This window comes from Falco cherrug, chromosome 1 (genome assembly GCF_023634085.1).
Source record: "Falco cherrug isolate bFalChe1 chromosome 1, bFalChe1.pri, whole genome shotgun sequence".
Taxonomy (NCBI): domain Eukaryota; kingdom Metazoa; phylum Chordata; class Aves; order Falconiformes; family Falconidae; genus Falco; species Falco cherrug.
In genome coordinates this window covers 119,745,313-119,761,048 of record NC_073697.1, presented here as the reverse complement: position 1 = coordinate 119,761,048, position 15,736 = coordinate 119,745,313, and the positions used below count along the sequence as shown (strand labels likewise).

Genomic DNA, 15,736 nt, shown 5'->3' with positions numbered 1-15,736 from the left:
AGTGAACTTGTTTTCTTTTGCTTGGTGTAGCTCTGGGGTTTCTGATGTCTTGGCTGTGGCCTGGGGATGTGAAGATGAGGCTTGCTAGAGCAGCTGTGGTGAAATGGGTGTGGGTGATGAGGCCAGGGAAATACACGGCGGCAGCCCGCTGGGACTGGCTTTATTTAGCCTGTTACAAATGGGGCAGACTTGTGCTGTAGCTCTAGGATGAAAGGGTACAAATTAATGGACCAACTTAATTCTGGTGAAGGCAAACTTACTGATGATCTTGGAAATTCATAAAACATACTGTTTAACGCACCTGACATTTTAGAGAGATCTGTCTGATGTAAGACAGGAGAGGTTTTGACCCTCAAATATATCTCAGAGTAGTAGTTCATGTTTCCTGAGAACTGTGTGCTTACGCTTGGTGCTGGTTCCAGGCAGCTACAGGAGACTTGAAAATGGGCTTCTGACAACTTCAGAAATAGAGCAAATACCCCGATAACTGGCCAAATATGAGGGCATCCTTCTTGAGGGTGTTTAGCACATGTCTGAAGCACCTGCATGTGACTGTGCCACTGGGTTTTTAAGTGTCTGCTTGGCAGTATTGGTCATTTGGGGGATTTTTTTTCTCTTGCCTTTGTGTTCTCGGATAGTGAAAGGACAAGTGGGCAGATGAAGATGGGAAGGATAATGGAATAATAAATATAGAGCTGGGTAAGAGGAAGGATCAAGAGGTGCTCAGGGATGTAGCCCATCTCTTCCTCTTCCCTCTCAGTCCACTTAAAACTTTGAAGAGATAAGAGTGCAGGATGTAATTCAGCCAATGTTGGAACAAAAGCAGTTCCCTCCTTTCACCTCAACAAACATTTGATGGCTGTCTCAAACCAAAGCAAGAAATACTGTTAATTACGCATCTAGCAAGTTTTCCCCCTGAAGGGCATAAAGCATCCTTCTGACCGCATCTTTTTACTGCCTAATGAGTCACTGTGTGCTGCCTGGACACATGTTTGCCTTCTGTCTGTAGCTCTATAAACTTCTCCAGCCTGCATGGTAATCTGAATTTGTCCTTACAACCTGTTAGTTACCACAGAATTGCCCCCACTTCTCTGGTGGCAAACTAAGGCTCACGGCGTTAACGCTGCGTCGATGTGGTTGAAGCTCACCACGTTAATGCCGTGCCTGCGTAGGTTTGTGGAGAACACAGCCTAGATTCCCTGGATTCCTGGCTGGAGCCAAAGAGTGCTCCTTCTTTTGGCGTAAGTTTTCTGCTTTGAAATGTCATGCTTCTGCTTAAATTTTTATCTGCCTGTGCTGTTCTTTCTGAAGACTCTGGGAGAAGAGGTGTTAATACGCTGCACCAAGTGCATTAGCTTAGAGGCGCTGGAGCTGTTACACTACAGTCCAGCTCAGAAAAGGGCCTGGGGCCTTGCCAGCTGACCAGCAAGAAGATGTGTGCTCCTCAGTGTACTGCTGGGTTTTTTCTTTTATTTTCTAGAATAGCTTTAGTCTTATATTTTAGTGATCCAAGTGTACTTGCGGAGAAACAGTGCTTTCCCCCCCCCCCCCCCCCTTCCCTCCATGAATAGCTATAACAAGTGCCCTGTAGCAGTTAGTGCCACACAAAGAATTTGTTTTTCTGCTTCCAGGGGGCTTTCTCTGGAAATGAGTGGGGTTTCACAGTGAATTTGGCACAGGCTATTCCCAGATCTGACTTGGTGACCTTGTTGCTTTCTCCTCACCTTATGCATCTCTCACCTGGTTGGAAATGGGTGAAGGAGGGGATTTAGAGAGCGGTTACTAAGCAGCAAGGAGGCAGCATTCTGTCTGCGTCAGGTTGAATGAATAGCTTCAGTGTGTGGAGCCACTGAGGAATTTTGGACACACAGTCCAGTGAGTCACAAAAGGTCTTTAGGAGGGAGGCAGGGGGGAGAGGGCAGTGTTGGGATACAGCTGATACTGTTTCAGAAACTTTTTTGTGCTGAACTTGTTCTCACTTGTGACTCTCCTGGGGTCTCTCGGAAGCACCAGAATATTTGAACAATGGTCTCAATACAGTGAAAGCATATTTAAGAGTGTCTTATCCTATATAACAGCTCCTGGAGCTCAGCAGACTGTGGTGGAAACATCTGCTGTGCTCTTGCATCTGAAGCAGCCTTAATTTATATAACTAAGGAGGGATTAGCCGTGTTGAGAAGATCTCCAAACAGCATATTACAAGCCCGTGGAAGTTGCCCTTGAGAGTGTCTGGTAGAGCAGATTGGCTGTATCACTCCTGGAAAGTAGCAGCCAAGAGAGAATTGGCAGTGGGAGCATTCTTCTAAAATCAGAATACAGGATCTGCACCACCACCATGCTCCCTGGCATTTTGATTTGTAGAGGATTTATCAGCCAAAGCCTTGAATGGCACAATTACAAAAGTGAATTCTGGCACCAAGCACAACTGGTGAACCTCTGCAGCCTGGGACCCTGCGGAGCCCTGGGTGTCTGCAGAGAGGCTGATCAGATGCTGCTCTGAATTTGTGCTCTGCTGCTGGCTCTGGGACCATTTAAGTGGTTTTTATGTTACTCTGGGGAATGCACCCTGCTGGCCACGCTTAGGGGACTGTGAGCTGCACAGGCCTGTGGCAGGCATTCCCAGGGCTTAAGTAGTTTTCTGTAGGCTTGATCCAGTTTGTATTTAGTTAGCTACGCTCTAAAACATTGACTCTTGGCTGGTGCCAAGGGTCAGTCACCAAAAATGAAGAATCTATGGTTTGAGCTGTTTTGAGGAAAGGCTTCAAGTACAGCAGTTTTTGTGGAATTCAAAAGGAGCAGAGTGTCCAGGACTCATTGAAACAAAGCCTTAATTCATTCATTAAATTTAGACGCTGGCTTTGAAAAGAAACAGCATGCTGTTAGGCTTTGACTTTCCATGGCACAAACATTGCCCAACTATCTAATAACTTGTATTTCATTTTGAATTTTTATTCTTTTTTTCTCAGAAGTAATGTGTAAATTTCTAAACAAATGGACAGGGTAGCTTTTTAGGCTGGAAACATACCTTGACTAATATCTGTTTCTTCCCCCTTCCTCCCAGGAATTCTCAGAACTGGAGAAAAGAGATCCTCAGGAGTTAGTTGGTAAGTTTGCTCAGAAGTATTTATTCACGTGTTTTTTTCAAAGTAGACCACCTAGGCTCCCTCTTTTTGTAAAAAGCATCTTTACTCTGTCCTGACAATGCTGTAGTTTGTATTATTACCTGAAATGCTTTATGTCGGTGGAATATTTTCAGTGAAGTCTTCTTTTGGGAGAAAGGTACCATGACTAAAAATATGAAAATACTTACATATATCTTAGACATGTAATATATGAAAAGGGCAGTGTTGGTATTTTTTTCTAGATGAGCTTAATACCAGTAAAGCGGTAGCTTTGTCCAGACACCTCTATGTGAGCCAGTATAACCGGGAATGATGACAGATACTTTGTTCTGTGCCTTCAAAAACTTACCTAAAATAGACTATTTAAATGTGATCCACATATTGATTTATAGCCGCTGTGTTGACACAGCATATCATATGTTTTCTAATGGTTACTAAAACTTCCTTGATTTTTGTGACATCTCACTTATTCATTGCACTGTTTTTAAATTTGGAAAGCCCAGGGTCACCAGCTTGAAATAGTATCCTTTGCTCGGTCTCTGTGGAGCTGTGCAGAAAGTGTATTTTATGTTGAAGCTCTTGAGTATCTTGAACTAACCCTTTGTTTCTGAGGTCACCAGTACAGCTGTGTGGTAGCATGTAATAATATAACTTTAAAAGCCACGAGTTTAGAAATTGCTTAGTTATCTTTCAAGTCAGCTTGTCAAGGTGTGATATTTCAGCCATAATGTGTGATAAATGTAAAATAATACAATAAATACTAGGATGCTAAGCTGTGACTCTTAAAACAGCCATCCCTCCTTACGTTTTGGACTTAAGTCCTTTTCAATTGGCCTGCCCAGGTTTTGTACCAACCCAACTGTTGTATTGAATTTTCAGCCTTTAGAGGGTAAAACTGCTTTAACCAGCATAGAATGCAACAGAAATCTTTCTCCGAACTACTGCTCTGCCTCAAAATGCACACTAGAAATACAGATGAGACAACAGCATTTAAGCTAAAAAGTAAAGAGGAAATCTGAAAGCCAACTGCCCTTCTACTCTCTACATACGGGTGAAGCTCTACACTTATAAAACAACGTCGTGGGAAGACTTAGTTAAGGTGTAAGGCTCAAGTTACAATTTTGTTAGTCTCCTTTTCCCCAGTGACTGTTCCATCCACAGGAGATGAGAAGATTGAATCTCATTTGTTTCCTGATAGCCCAGACTTTCATGCAGTCTTAAAAGCTGCACAGAGAGCACTTAACTACAGTGTCACGTGCTTGTGAGTGGACAGTGTTGGTGAGTCCGAGACCCGGATTAAGGTTTGCAATATATCTTTAATCCTTTCCCAGCAGCACACACAGAGCAGCGTATAGGCTAGCTTTGTGCAGAACCAGGTTATTAGAGGTCGGCAGGCATAGCATGCTGAATTCTGTAGATCTGCATTAGACCATATCTTATCTAGTTGAGAAGGAACTGTTGCAAGAGCAAGTTACTTGATGTGAGAACCACTCCCTTCCTGGGAACTTTGACTTTTAGTTATAATTCTTGAATGGAAAAAGGTGCAGGATTTTTTCTGACACAAAGCAATAGCATCTCCAGTCTGGACATCTAGAGTTTTGTAATATCAGTATGTGGAAGTTGAAATCTTCCTTAGACAGTTTTCCACCACTGCTTTTTGCATTAAAAGCTTGTGGGCCTGCCCTTCTCAAAAGATAACCTTACGTTATTCAGCGTCACCTTTAATAACGTCCGTGGCTATGCAGTTGCTCAAGTACAGCACAAATGTAGGCTCCTGCCAAAAGTAATGTTTCTGTTTTACCTCCCCCGGATGCATGCTAAGGTTTCTGTGCCTTGAGCTGGTCTGGGAGTTAGAGCCAGCTGAGATCCACCTGCACTGCTCCTTCCCTTTCTCTTCCTCCCCAACCCTGTGAGGCTTCCAGCTGGATCCATTCCTTGATCTGCTTAGTGCATGGTAGGTGAGAACTAGAGTTGGCACAAAGAAAGCAGTAGGGATGAGCAGCTGGGAAAGGCATGGTTGTCCTGACTTAGGCTGAAGTAGTGATCACGTAATCAAAGCCCAAAAGAATGGGAGGGGACTTCCCTGTGGTTGAGGAAGAAGTGTATATGAAGCTTAACTCTGACAGATTTCTGCATCACTGTTGTCCATTTGGGGGTTTTTGTACCACTCTGAAGAGTACGTGGTGCTGGCAGGACATTGCATTTGCTTTTTCCTGTGGCCTTGCAAAATAATACTTCTAGGATGTGGGGGTTTGCCCTGAAGTTTGTTGCAGCATGGTTGTTTACCTTTTGGACTGTAAGAAATGTTTTCTGCAGCCCTTAGGCTATCTGAGCACAAAGTCAGTGTTCATAAGAGCAGAAAGTATGGCTGAGTTGCAGGTCACTTTCTGCATTTCTCAGCCCACAGAGCAGAAAGGGAACTAGTGTCCTTCCATGGTTGGGTGAGTCACTGGCATGTTGTTGCCTTCAGTTCTTCCTTCTGATTTGGTTGTTCTGGTGCCAGGAAATCAGAAACCCACACACCCTGGTTTATGCCAAGCAGACTTGATTAGAGTGCCAAAGAATGCAGTTTTAGAGACCAGGCACCACTGGTTTGCATGTTTCCAGGGGAAAGCTATGCCCCTCTGATCACCCCTTCCAGGTCTTTGCTTGGGTTTTTGCATTGTGTGACCTTTATGGACAAACTGGTACCTGATGCTGCCTGTAATCCCTTGTGGCCGCTTAAGACGTTGCATACAAGTGAACCTTGAAAGGGACAGGAGTTCTTAATCCTTCCTGGGGATCAGGGTTATTCACCGAGGGCACTGACCCAAGATATGCTTTACCAGACCTCAGATGATCAGCACCCTGGTCTGCTTGTGTACAGCCAGCTCTCCATTCCTGAGCTCTCCATTCTTTTGGTTTTCTCTGCACTAAGAAAAAGTGCCTACCCATCTGTAGGAAACAAAGCTCCTGTGTGCCCCCATCCATGTCTCCAGCGTAGCCTTTGGACTGTGAGCAGTTGTTTCCTTCTGGAACTGAGGGCACGGTTTGCGCTGTGGCATTTTCCGTGCTGCTCTGCAGCCTGTCTTTGTACTGTTGGGTATACTAGTCAAAATAACCCATCTGTCTTAAACTGGAGCCCATTAAATGCAGCATTTCCATTTAACTGTCTGCCTTGCCAAGATCTGGTGAGCAAATACTCTCCTTTGACTACTGAGATGCTGAATCTTTGCTAGGTATACCCTGATAGTTGGCTGTGCTTTGGCCTGCTGTGCAGAGCCCAGGCACAGCTGAACATCCCTGCCTTGCCATTGCGTGCATGCTGGCTGCATAAAAACCTACAAGCACCTGTTGCTTGTGCTGATGAAATTTTTAACTTTTAGGTCAGCGTGTGGAAGGAGAATGCACAGACTTAAGCACCAGTGGCAGCGTCCTCCAGCAGCAGGATGCGTTGAGTTGCAGACCTGGCGGTGGACTGGCTTGTACTTTTTCTTGGACCCCCATCTGAGTCATGGGATCTGCTTTATGGCTTTAGTTCTTTATCTGGGCTGTGAATCTGATTAAGGGAAGATATTTACTTACTTTGAGCCAGAATCTGGGTGTGCCCGTAGTGATTAACCCTGCCAGTAGCCAACTTCCTGAGGTTCCTGCATGGAGATCCTCTAGACTGTGAGCCAGCAAATCACAGGCACAATTAGAGACTGCAGCCAGTGTCACTACCTATGACTCATATGAAAGTAAAACTTTGATCTTGGCAGAAATAACAGGATGCACAAAGCGGTTGGATGTATCCTGTGAGGACACACCTTGTTGTTAGCTGTCCATCTGCATTCACTGCTGTATAGACAGTGGAAAGCTGTTCCTGAGATTTTGAAAACACAAAATCTTTTATATAAGAGCCTGTGGCCATGTATGCGAGTTCCAGCATTATTTTGAATGATAATCCCAGCTGCTTCTTCCTCTAGGGAAAAAGCTGGTGGAATCGGCCATTCTGCTGTCTGCTTGGGGAGGAAGTTTGAGGACTGCTCGAGGGCATGGATAATTTGTACTTCCTTGCTGTAAATAAGCCTGAAGGGGTTAAACTCATCCTTTTTTCTTCTTAATGATGTGGCTTCTCAGTCTGGCTGCAGTGTGATGAACTAAGTAATGATGAATGTTTGTGCTCAGATTGCGAGGTGCACGTAGGTTCGCTGCTGACTCAGTCTTCAGCTGCACGCAGCTATGGCAGGATTGCAGTAGACAAAGATGTCTTAGTTCCAGTTCTTTGTAAGCCGTTGAGAGGTGCCTTCCCCATCAATATAACATTTATAAATGGTTGTTTTCACATAGCTCAAACAAAAGAGCAAATGAGCACCAAAACCAGATGCATCAAAATATACTGTCTCATTGGGAGCTCTTGTTCTGCCTCCAGTATTATTTCTGTTTCAAGGGAGTTTGGAATTGATTGCTGAACATATTCTTAGGACTTTGTGACTTCTTTGCTGGCTAGACAGGAGTTCTTAACAGGTCCTCTTCTCATAAATGTTTTGTTTCTCTGTGGCTCTTCCGGTCATCTGCAAAGGTAAGGAGCCTATGTGATGTCTAGTCTGGAGATAGCCTTTTTTTTTTTTCCCCCCAAGGTCCTTTCTTTGCCTTATGAAGTCTGGATTTGGTGACCTTTTTAATTTTTGTGTTGATGCTGTGAACCTCTTAAGCCATTAATCAGCTTTCACCTTTTCCGGAAAGCCTGGTGTGCTGTCTATTATGCACACTTCTGTCTATTTGCTACCGTCTTTCTGGGTTCCTGAAACTCTAATTAAACTAGAGGCTTCCCCATCCCACCGCAAGCTGTAACCTATAACAAATGTCTGCCTTGTTGTCAGGGAGCTCCAGTTTGCCTGCCTTTCTGTAGGGGCTCTGGCAAGCTTTCCTTCTTCCATAGAGGCACCCTCTTAGTAATTGCCAAAGCACGCTTTTTGTTCATTGCTAGCAACTGCTGAAGAATTTAACCCTCAGCAACATCTTGATCAAACAGAATGAGCGGTCGCCTGCCAGCTTTGCGTCTTCGAAGGATATTGTCCTTAGCGCTTTACATTTTGACAAAAGAAATGGAAACTGTAGTAGCACTGAATGTGTGTAGCGTTGGTTATCTGTAACCTCAGCTATCCAACGCTCTGTGCTGGAAGGCAGGAGAGCACGATGTTCAAACGCCAGGGTCTGTCCTTTGGGCCCTTCTGGGCTTCAGTCAAAGGAGCTCAAGTTGGGCGTGCTGGAACTGCAGTTCAGGCGGCTTTTACCGAGGAATGTGTAATCAAGGTATAGTATAGTATAATCAAGGAGCTGCAAATGTGAATGGCTTGGTTGATACAACTTGTGTGCTGGTGTCAGGTTCCTTTTATGTTTTTTATCCATTACAGACTATGGCTCTGAGATGTGTTCCTGTACAAATTATGGTTGAAAACAATCCCAGCTGCTTAAATGTGGCACAAATCTCTGCTCCAAGAGTTGGCTAGAGAACTGACTGGGTTTTTCTCATAATAGTGAGAAAGTAGCAAGCAACAGGGGGAAACCTGGCAGTTTCTTTTGCTGATAACTGTAACCTAATCTTTACAGGGCAATCAGGTACTCTAATAGCATATCCCAACACAAACAGCTATAAACATCTGGCAGTCCCTAAAACTGGTCTGTTCTTGGTCCTGCAGAACGAGCTGTTCTTTCTGGCCATAGTCTGACTGTAAGAAAAGATCAAAGTGCCTGTTAAGGAAACATTAATTTAAGAATGAGATGTAGTTTCTTGTGGTTAACTCCTGACTCCTGACAGCCTTGGGGAGGGTTGTTCCCTCCTTGAACCATTTTGGTTGATGTAGGTAGGTCTTGAAATAAATAAGACCCAAAGTGATTACCCCCCTCCCCCAAAATGGCAATGAGTCAGGCTGCTTTGGATTGATCTCGTGATCCTCCACATACACAGTCTGATTTTTCTATTTAAGTATCCTGGCACAAGTTTTGTCAGAGGCTCCAGGTTATCTGTGCTGTTCAGAGCAGGACTTCAAAGTGCGTACAGAAAACCCGGAGTAGTGGAGGGCTCGGTACGTGGTGCACAGCGCAGGGTTTTAGAGAGGCATTCCTTGAACCAACCTTTGTTCCTCTGAAGATCCTTTGCCTTTGGATCTTACCGACAATTGCAGCTGGAGTGGGAAGTAGCTTAGCTTTTTACACTTCCATTCTGGGGTGAAGAGACCCCTGAAAATAAAGCTTTAAGCGTGGCTGTCGCACAGAGCTGTGGTGTAGGGTAGATAACAATAAAGCAAGCACCACATCCCTCTTCTAATGACCTAATCTTCAGGTTAGCTGCTTCTTGGTCAGCACTTTGAAAATGCCACGAGTACCAGTTGACAGCATTCCCCTGTTACCTTTACCCGTCGGTTCTCATGATAAAGTAGCACTAGCAAGGACGTAAAACAAGTTTAATGATTTGCATGGCTTAAATTCCCTTCAATATTGCTAGAACTCATGCCCAGTTTGCTCTCTATAGCTTCTTTTTCAGAGAGAGTGCGGAACATGTCTCCAGATGAGATCAAAATCCCTCCTGAGCCTCCTGGCAGATGTTCTAACCACTTGCAGGTTGGTATAATTCCTATTTAGTTTTTTTAAAAAAAGCTTGCAATTCAGTAGGGAGGGGGGATATTTGGGAGCTCTGCTCAGTCTTTTCCACAAGTCAAAAATCCAGCATTGAAGCTGGGGTTTTACCACACTGAGTTTATGAATGCACTGTGTTAATGCTTTAGACTTCACAGTGATTCTAGTTTAGGAATTTCAAAGTAGCTTAAAGCTGTTTTCCAGTCTCTGTGGGTCACTTAAGCTTAAAAATGGCTCTTGATCCCACTAGTGACACAGAAGCAATGTTTACTGTGAAGGCTGCTATCCTCTTACCTCAGCAAATTCAGCTCTGTAGGAAAGAACAAGTCATTGTTTTTCTATACGGGTCTGAGAATCCCCTAACTGGAATAGTTGAGGCAGCATTGACTGGATTCCTTTTCCACCTACATATCTCTAAATTATAAACATTTAGAGGGAAGGCTAGTAACTTAGAGGCAGCAAAAGAAAACAAATGCGTGTTTTCTCTGGTGCACACCCAAATAATTGCAGTAACCAACTTCTGCTCTGTCCTCCTCCTCTCGATGGAGGGCAAATGAAAGAGCAGGGGCTGCTGTTTCCTACCGCCCATTTGAGTTTTAACTGCAGTTACCTGCCCGGTAGAAATATAAGTAAAGAATCACTTCTGGAATCCTCTATAAAGTAAGGTACCGATGTGCAGTGGTGATTCGGAATGACTAACCATTCAGATCACGCTTTTTTCTCTGCACAGTGTACCTGGGCACACCCGTAACTCCTCTTGTGCTGTAGGAGGATTTTACTGTTCTGACATCAATGAGTTAGAGTGCGTTAGATCTGAGGAATGCACAGAGCTTGAGAGAGTAGACAGAATAAAGCAGATTTTCTTCCCCTTTGACAGCAGTTTACTATGTTAAATCAAAGGAGAGCTTGTCCTCTGTTAGCAGGTCAAACCACATCTTAGAGCGCTTTGAGCAAGGAGGTGGGATTGTTCTTTAGAGATGCAAAATGTTCTAGGCTTTTCACTGTTGATTTGCTCTTTCCTTCTGTCAGATTCTTCCTCTAATAAACTGCATCGTGAACTCCGCCAAAGGGAGTATTTCTTACTAGAAAGTTGACTGAGTAGTTCCCTTTCTGTGGACTTTGTGAATCATATTGCTGCCTCCACGGGGAGGGGACAGAAGGGAACATCTACTCAATCATTTCTACTCCCCCAAATTCACTTTTTTGCCGTTGTTTCTTCAAACCTCACGATGGCTGTGCTGGGTATGGAGATTGTGTCATTTCTTCTTGTTAATTTTGTGAGGACCTGATGAAATTTTATCTTATGAAGTTTTTCTTAAGGTTGATGAAATAGAAGTTTCATACCAGCTTTTAACAATCCTGTCTTACTCAGTCATCAGCAAATGCCTAGAGAATAGTCAGTTCAGTATTCAAAGTCCACACAGAGGGAGTCATGACGTGACTTATCCAGAAGCAACAAAAGAAGACTGACTCAACTCTCCCATCCTGAAAGACTGAAGGCCTAGCCTCTGGTCTTATTTTATATACCTCCTGTGCGTGAGAAATTTGTGTCAAAAAGAAAAGAAGAAAATTACTGAGACTGTTCTCCTAGTAGTACCACTTAAGTTTATATTCCATCTGAAATTTTCTGCTTTTGTCGTCCCTTCAGTATCACCAGAGTAAAAATACTTTTAAGATCTTTTGCTGCATTGCTGAGGAAGCAAAAAAATCATGTTTATTTTAAAATCTTTCAGTCTTTTTGGAGGGTAGACCGCTTGACATTTCCAACCTGAGTCAAGTTGCCTTGTGCAGGGGCTTACGGCTTCAGTAAGATACCGATAGACCTCATACCTTACGTGAGTGATCTGCAAAGAGAAGCTGACTCCATCTAACTGGGCACTTGTGCCAAAGCAGGAGTTACAAGATCATTGCTCCTAAGAGTGTTTGGCTGCCAGCAGACACCACCAGCTGTACCTGATGATCCACTGGGTTCAGTTCTCCAGCAGAACTTGGCTCTGCTCCTCTGTTCCCCAGGCACAGCCGTGAGCCTTGCCTCCTGTGCAGTGTAGCCCAGCAGCTGTTTTTTAGGTGCGCACCTGAGTCTGAAGGTGGGTGCTGTGGTCACTGTCAATTTTGGGAGAACCTTTGTGGGTTTCACCTGTCCCGCTCAGAGCTGGCTTCTGCTTCTCTACGGTCACAGCCGTAAGCAGAAACGACAGACTGGGAAGAAGGAGTGTGCACTACTGCCTCAAATGCAAATCTTTAATCATTGAAGCCTTCAGAAAGTGCAAAGATCAACTCCCTTACCCATCCAGACAGTTCATGAAGATACTTTCAGACCTTAGAGGAGGGAGTGTCTGTACTAATCTGCCTGCTTGGCCTTAGGGGAGAGGTGGAATCCTTGTTCCATGCAAGCAGGTCACTGGTTCAGTTGGCTTGTTTCCACGTGTATGTGTTTGGTAGTCAGCTGGTGTGCTCCTCCTTTCTGTACTGGCTCACCCTGTATTCTTTCTCCCTTAGGATAAAATTCAAAAACTATATGAGAGGAAAATAAAAGAGGGTATGGATATGAACTACATCATTCAGAGGAAAAAGGAGTTCCGTAACCCTAGGTGAGCCACCATCTGTTCCGCTGTGACCAAACCACCACAGAGCAAATTCCAAGAATTTTGATCTTTGTCGGAGTTGTAGCAGGAACAGGATCCTGAGCAAGAAGTATTACTGTTTTCAAAAATGAGAAGGACAGACATAATTTGACTGTAACTGAAACAGGAAAACTTTGTGTTCTGTGGGACAACAGCTAGGGTTGGTGTGGCTGTTAGATTTGTACATATGCAGGCTTTGGATGAAGTATTTTACAAGATGTGTCTGTTCTGAGAACTGGGAGATTAATTTGATGGAAGTGGGAAATAATGTGGTTAATGGCATGCCACGTTAATCATAGCAAGCATAGCTTCCCAGGTTCTGATTTTACTCTTGCAGTGTGAAGAGGTGACAGTATCTTTCCACTAACAAATCTGAAACCCCTCCATTTACTTCTAGCTCAATAGCTCTGCTCTGACCTCTTGTCTTTTCCTTGCAGCATCTATGAAAAGCTGATCCAGTTTTGTTCAATTGATGAACTTGGTACAAATTATCCAAAGGTGAGGTGTAATACTTTTTAACTGGCAAGGGAGTGGGTAAAAGATAATACAGGGCTGTAAGGTCTTACCTCAGGCTTTCTTGAGCCTGCTTGTCCTTTAAGGGAACTTTAGTCTGATTCTCTGCATTGAAGTGAACATTTATGCATGGTACTGAGCCTCAGTGCCTCCAACTTTGCTATCTGATTCTGAACAAAACCTGCTGGGGGGGGGGTGGCGGGGGGGGAAGAAGAAGCCAAGCAGCAGAAAAACGCATGACTTCATTCCAACATCCTTTTGGCTTCAAAGTTGTTTCTTCATTCATGACAGCACATGGTTCTATAAAAGAAGGTCTAATGTGATCTTTGTGTCACTGGGATACAAGAAGAAATTATTAATGAATATCATCAGTGAACAGATATACACAAAAACCCAGTTCAAAAGTATTTTAGGTATATGTGGAAATAGCCCTAATCTGACTTCGTTTTTTTTTTCCTTCAGGACATGTTTGATCCTCATGGCTGGTCAGAAGATTCATATTACGAGGCTCTAGGTAATTCCAGGAAGTCTTGTGGGTTTTTCTTGGGGTTTTTTTGTTGTTGTAGCAGCCTTTTATGTTTTGTAGTTTACTAACTGCATTGGAGTCTTCGCTTCCTTTATAAATGAGAAGTCATCACATTCTGCTCTTTCATTACTGCATGCTGGTTGGATGTGCCTGAATGTTATTGGTGCTTTGTCAGTCTGGAAAGCCTTTTAATTTAAATTGATTGTTCAACATTTTCATCTCTTAAGTCATGAATTTAGCACAGTAGTGCTTTCATTAAAAAGCAGTGGTTGGTTTCATGGCAGTTTAATTTTCTATACACAATTTGAAGGTTTTGATTGTTTATGATGAAAATGTGTAAGTGCAAGAGAACTATGGATTTTTACTGTTCCTAGTACTTCTTGTAACTTCTGATCTTTCTCAGCTAAAGCTCAGAAGATTGAAATGGACAAATTGGAGAAGGCCAAGAAGGAACGCACAAAGGTATTCAAAACCAAAAGAGATGCAGGTGCAGGGTTGTTGTTTGTTTCCCTGGTGAATTCATTTTGTGGCTTTGCTGTTCCTTACAAACTGTGCTTTGTACTAAAACTGTTTGGTTTTCCCTGGTTCTGTCCTTTCTTCCTGCCTGTCTTCTTCCAAGCTGCGTAGATCAAGCTGTTTGCCCTTATAGGTCCATTTCTCTCGGTTGTTTATTCCACTGGATTTCCTTCTGTTTGTCAGTATTTTTAAACCAGAGCTCTTAAAATGGTATTCAGTAAGCCAGGTACAGGCAAGATAATGCATAAGGGACAGCTTTTTTCTTCGTCTATGACATTTTGCCTGGTGGCATAGCCTAGTTATAGCTTAAAATCCTCACCTCGCCATATCTCATTGTGAGACAGTATCTGCCTTCTGTTCTCCTTGATATTGCCACCTTACATCTAATTTCCGTAAATGTCGGGCCTATTTAAACTTTAACTGGGCTTGTTGCAAAATGCACGTTCTTACATTTTCCAAAAAGAACACAGATGGGCTTAGGAAGATTTTATTCCTGTCCTTCAGTGGTGTTGCCTTTAAGCTAGTAGCTGGCATTAGAAAACTGTCCAATGTCAGAGATTGCCATCTAACCTTGCAGAAGGCTCCTTTCATATTCACTACATGGAGGTATTTTTTTTCTTGCAGTGCGTGTTGTGTCTTGCTACTTGTTTTGGTTTTTGCACAGTAGCCCAGCTATCTGATTACGTCCTTGCCCGTATCTGCATTTTTGAAAATATGAGACTGCATGCTGTTGCAGCTCTGTTGCTAAGTTTCCTGCTGTGATGCAGTCGCAGTAAATTGTGCAGGTAGGGACTTGTCTTGCATTTTACTTAAAGGAAGAAGAACAGGAACTTCTAACTAAATTTTTACATTCTTTAATAACCAGGTTCTATCCTTTCTGAGCTATAGCAAATTTCTATGCTTATACCAGTTACAATAAAAATGTGTTTGTTATCTGACCTGGGAGCTGGGCTGCAGCAATCCTTAACAATCGTGACTTCAGTATGCTTTGGCTTGAGGTCTGCATCTTTTTTCCTGCATGACATTAAAGCTGTTTGTAAAAATCACAGGCAATGTGGGTTAAAAAAAAGACTGTATATCTTAACACTTCATTATTTTTTTTTTTTTCAATCCTCTCCCCTTTCTTCTACGTGTGTCTCCTTTCCCAGATTGAATTTGTGACAGGCACTAAAAAGGGTACAACAACAAGCGCTGCTTCTACGACAACCACAACAGCCAGTACCACTGTGGGAGGTAAAGAACAGTTGTCACTGTACCTATTAAGCTGCAGTAATGCTGGGATTAGTGCTTCCTGGAAACCCGGAAGGCTCCTTACTGACTGTGTGTAACATGCAAGAAAGCGTTTCCTCTAAAGGTTGATAGACAAGATTTTCTCTAGTCCCTACATCCCATAGCTGCCCTTCTGGAATGAAAGACTAGGGACAGGTGGGATAGTGAAGAGGTTTATTAGTGGGTCAAGAAACTGCTGATGTCTGTGGTTCTAGAGTATTCTTGGAGCTGATACATCCCAAGAGATTTGGAAAGACTGAAAATCATTCTGCCTACAGCCTGCCTTTTAAACTGGGAGGAAGAGAGAAAAACACTGGGGGCTGCTTTGTGTGTCCTGTGCCTGTACCTGAGCAACTGAGATACGTGTGCTCTGTTAAATATGCTTTGGGGCAGTGAGTGAACCAGTCTTCCGTTTGGCTGGAGTACAGGTGTGTAGAGTTTTACTTTGGCTCTTAAGGTACAAATTTGTCTTTCCTCCTTGACATTTACTGCCAGCCTGTGCTGAAATTAATGTGAGAGAAAGTTGTCTAGTCAAGTAGTGGTACATTAAGTGTTGACAAGACAGG

The 15,736-nt window shown here is 43.4% G+C and overlaps 1 protein-coding gene across 2 annotated transcripts in view; it reads left to right on the top strand.

The window, feature by feature from the left end:
- Nucleotides 1-15,736, top strand: part of SAP30BP (SAP30 binding protein) — a 31,571-nt gene that overhangs the window by 14,499 nt on the left and 1,336 nt on the right. For both annotated transcript variants that reach the window (XM_055724444.1, XM_055724437.1), the window contains 7 exons: nucleotides 3,062-3,104; nucleotides 9,619-9,707; nucleotides 12,222-12,313; nucleotides 12,784-12,844; nucleotides 13,322-13,373; nucleotides 13,789-13,847; nucleotides 15,050-15,134. In XM_055724444.1, the coding sequence (XP_055580419.1) occupies nucleotides 3,062-3,104; nucleotides 9,619-9,707; nucleotides 12,222-12,313; nucleotides 12,784-12,844; nucleotides 13,322-13,373; nucleotides 13,789-13,847; nucleotides 15,050-15,134 (481 nt within the window). The remainder of the gene's footprint in view (nucleotides 1-3,061; nucleotides 3,105-9,618; nucleotides 9,708-12,221; nucleotides 12,314-12,783; nucleotides 12,845-13,321; nucleotides 13,374-13,788; nucleotides 13,848-15,049; nucleotides 15,135-15,736) is intronic.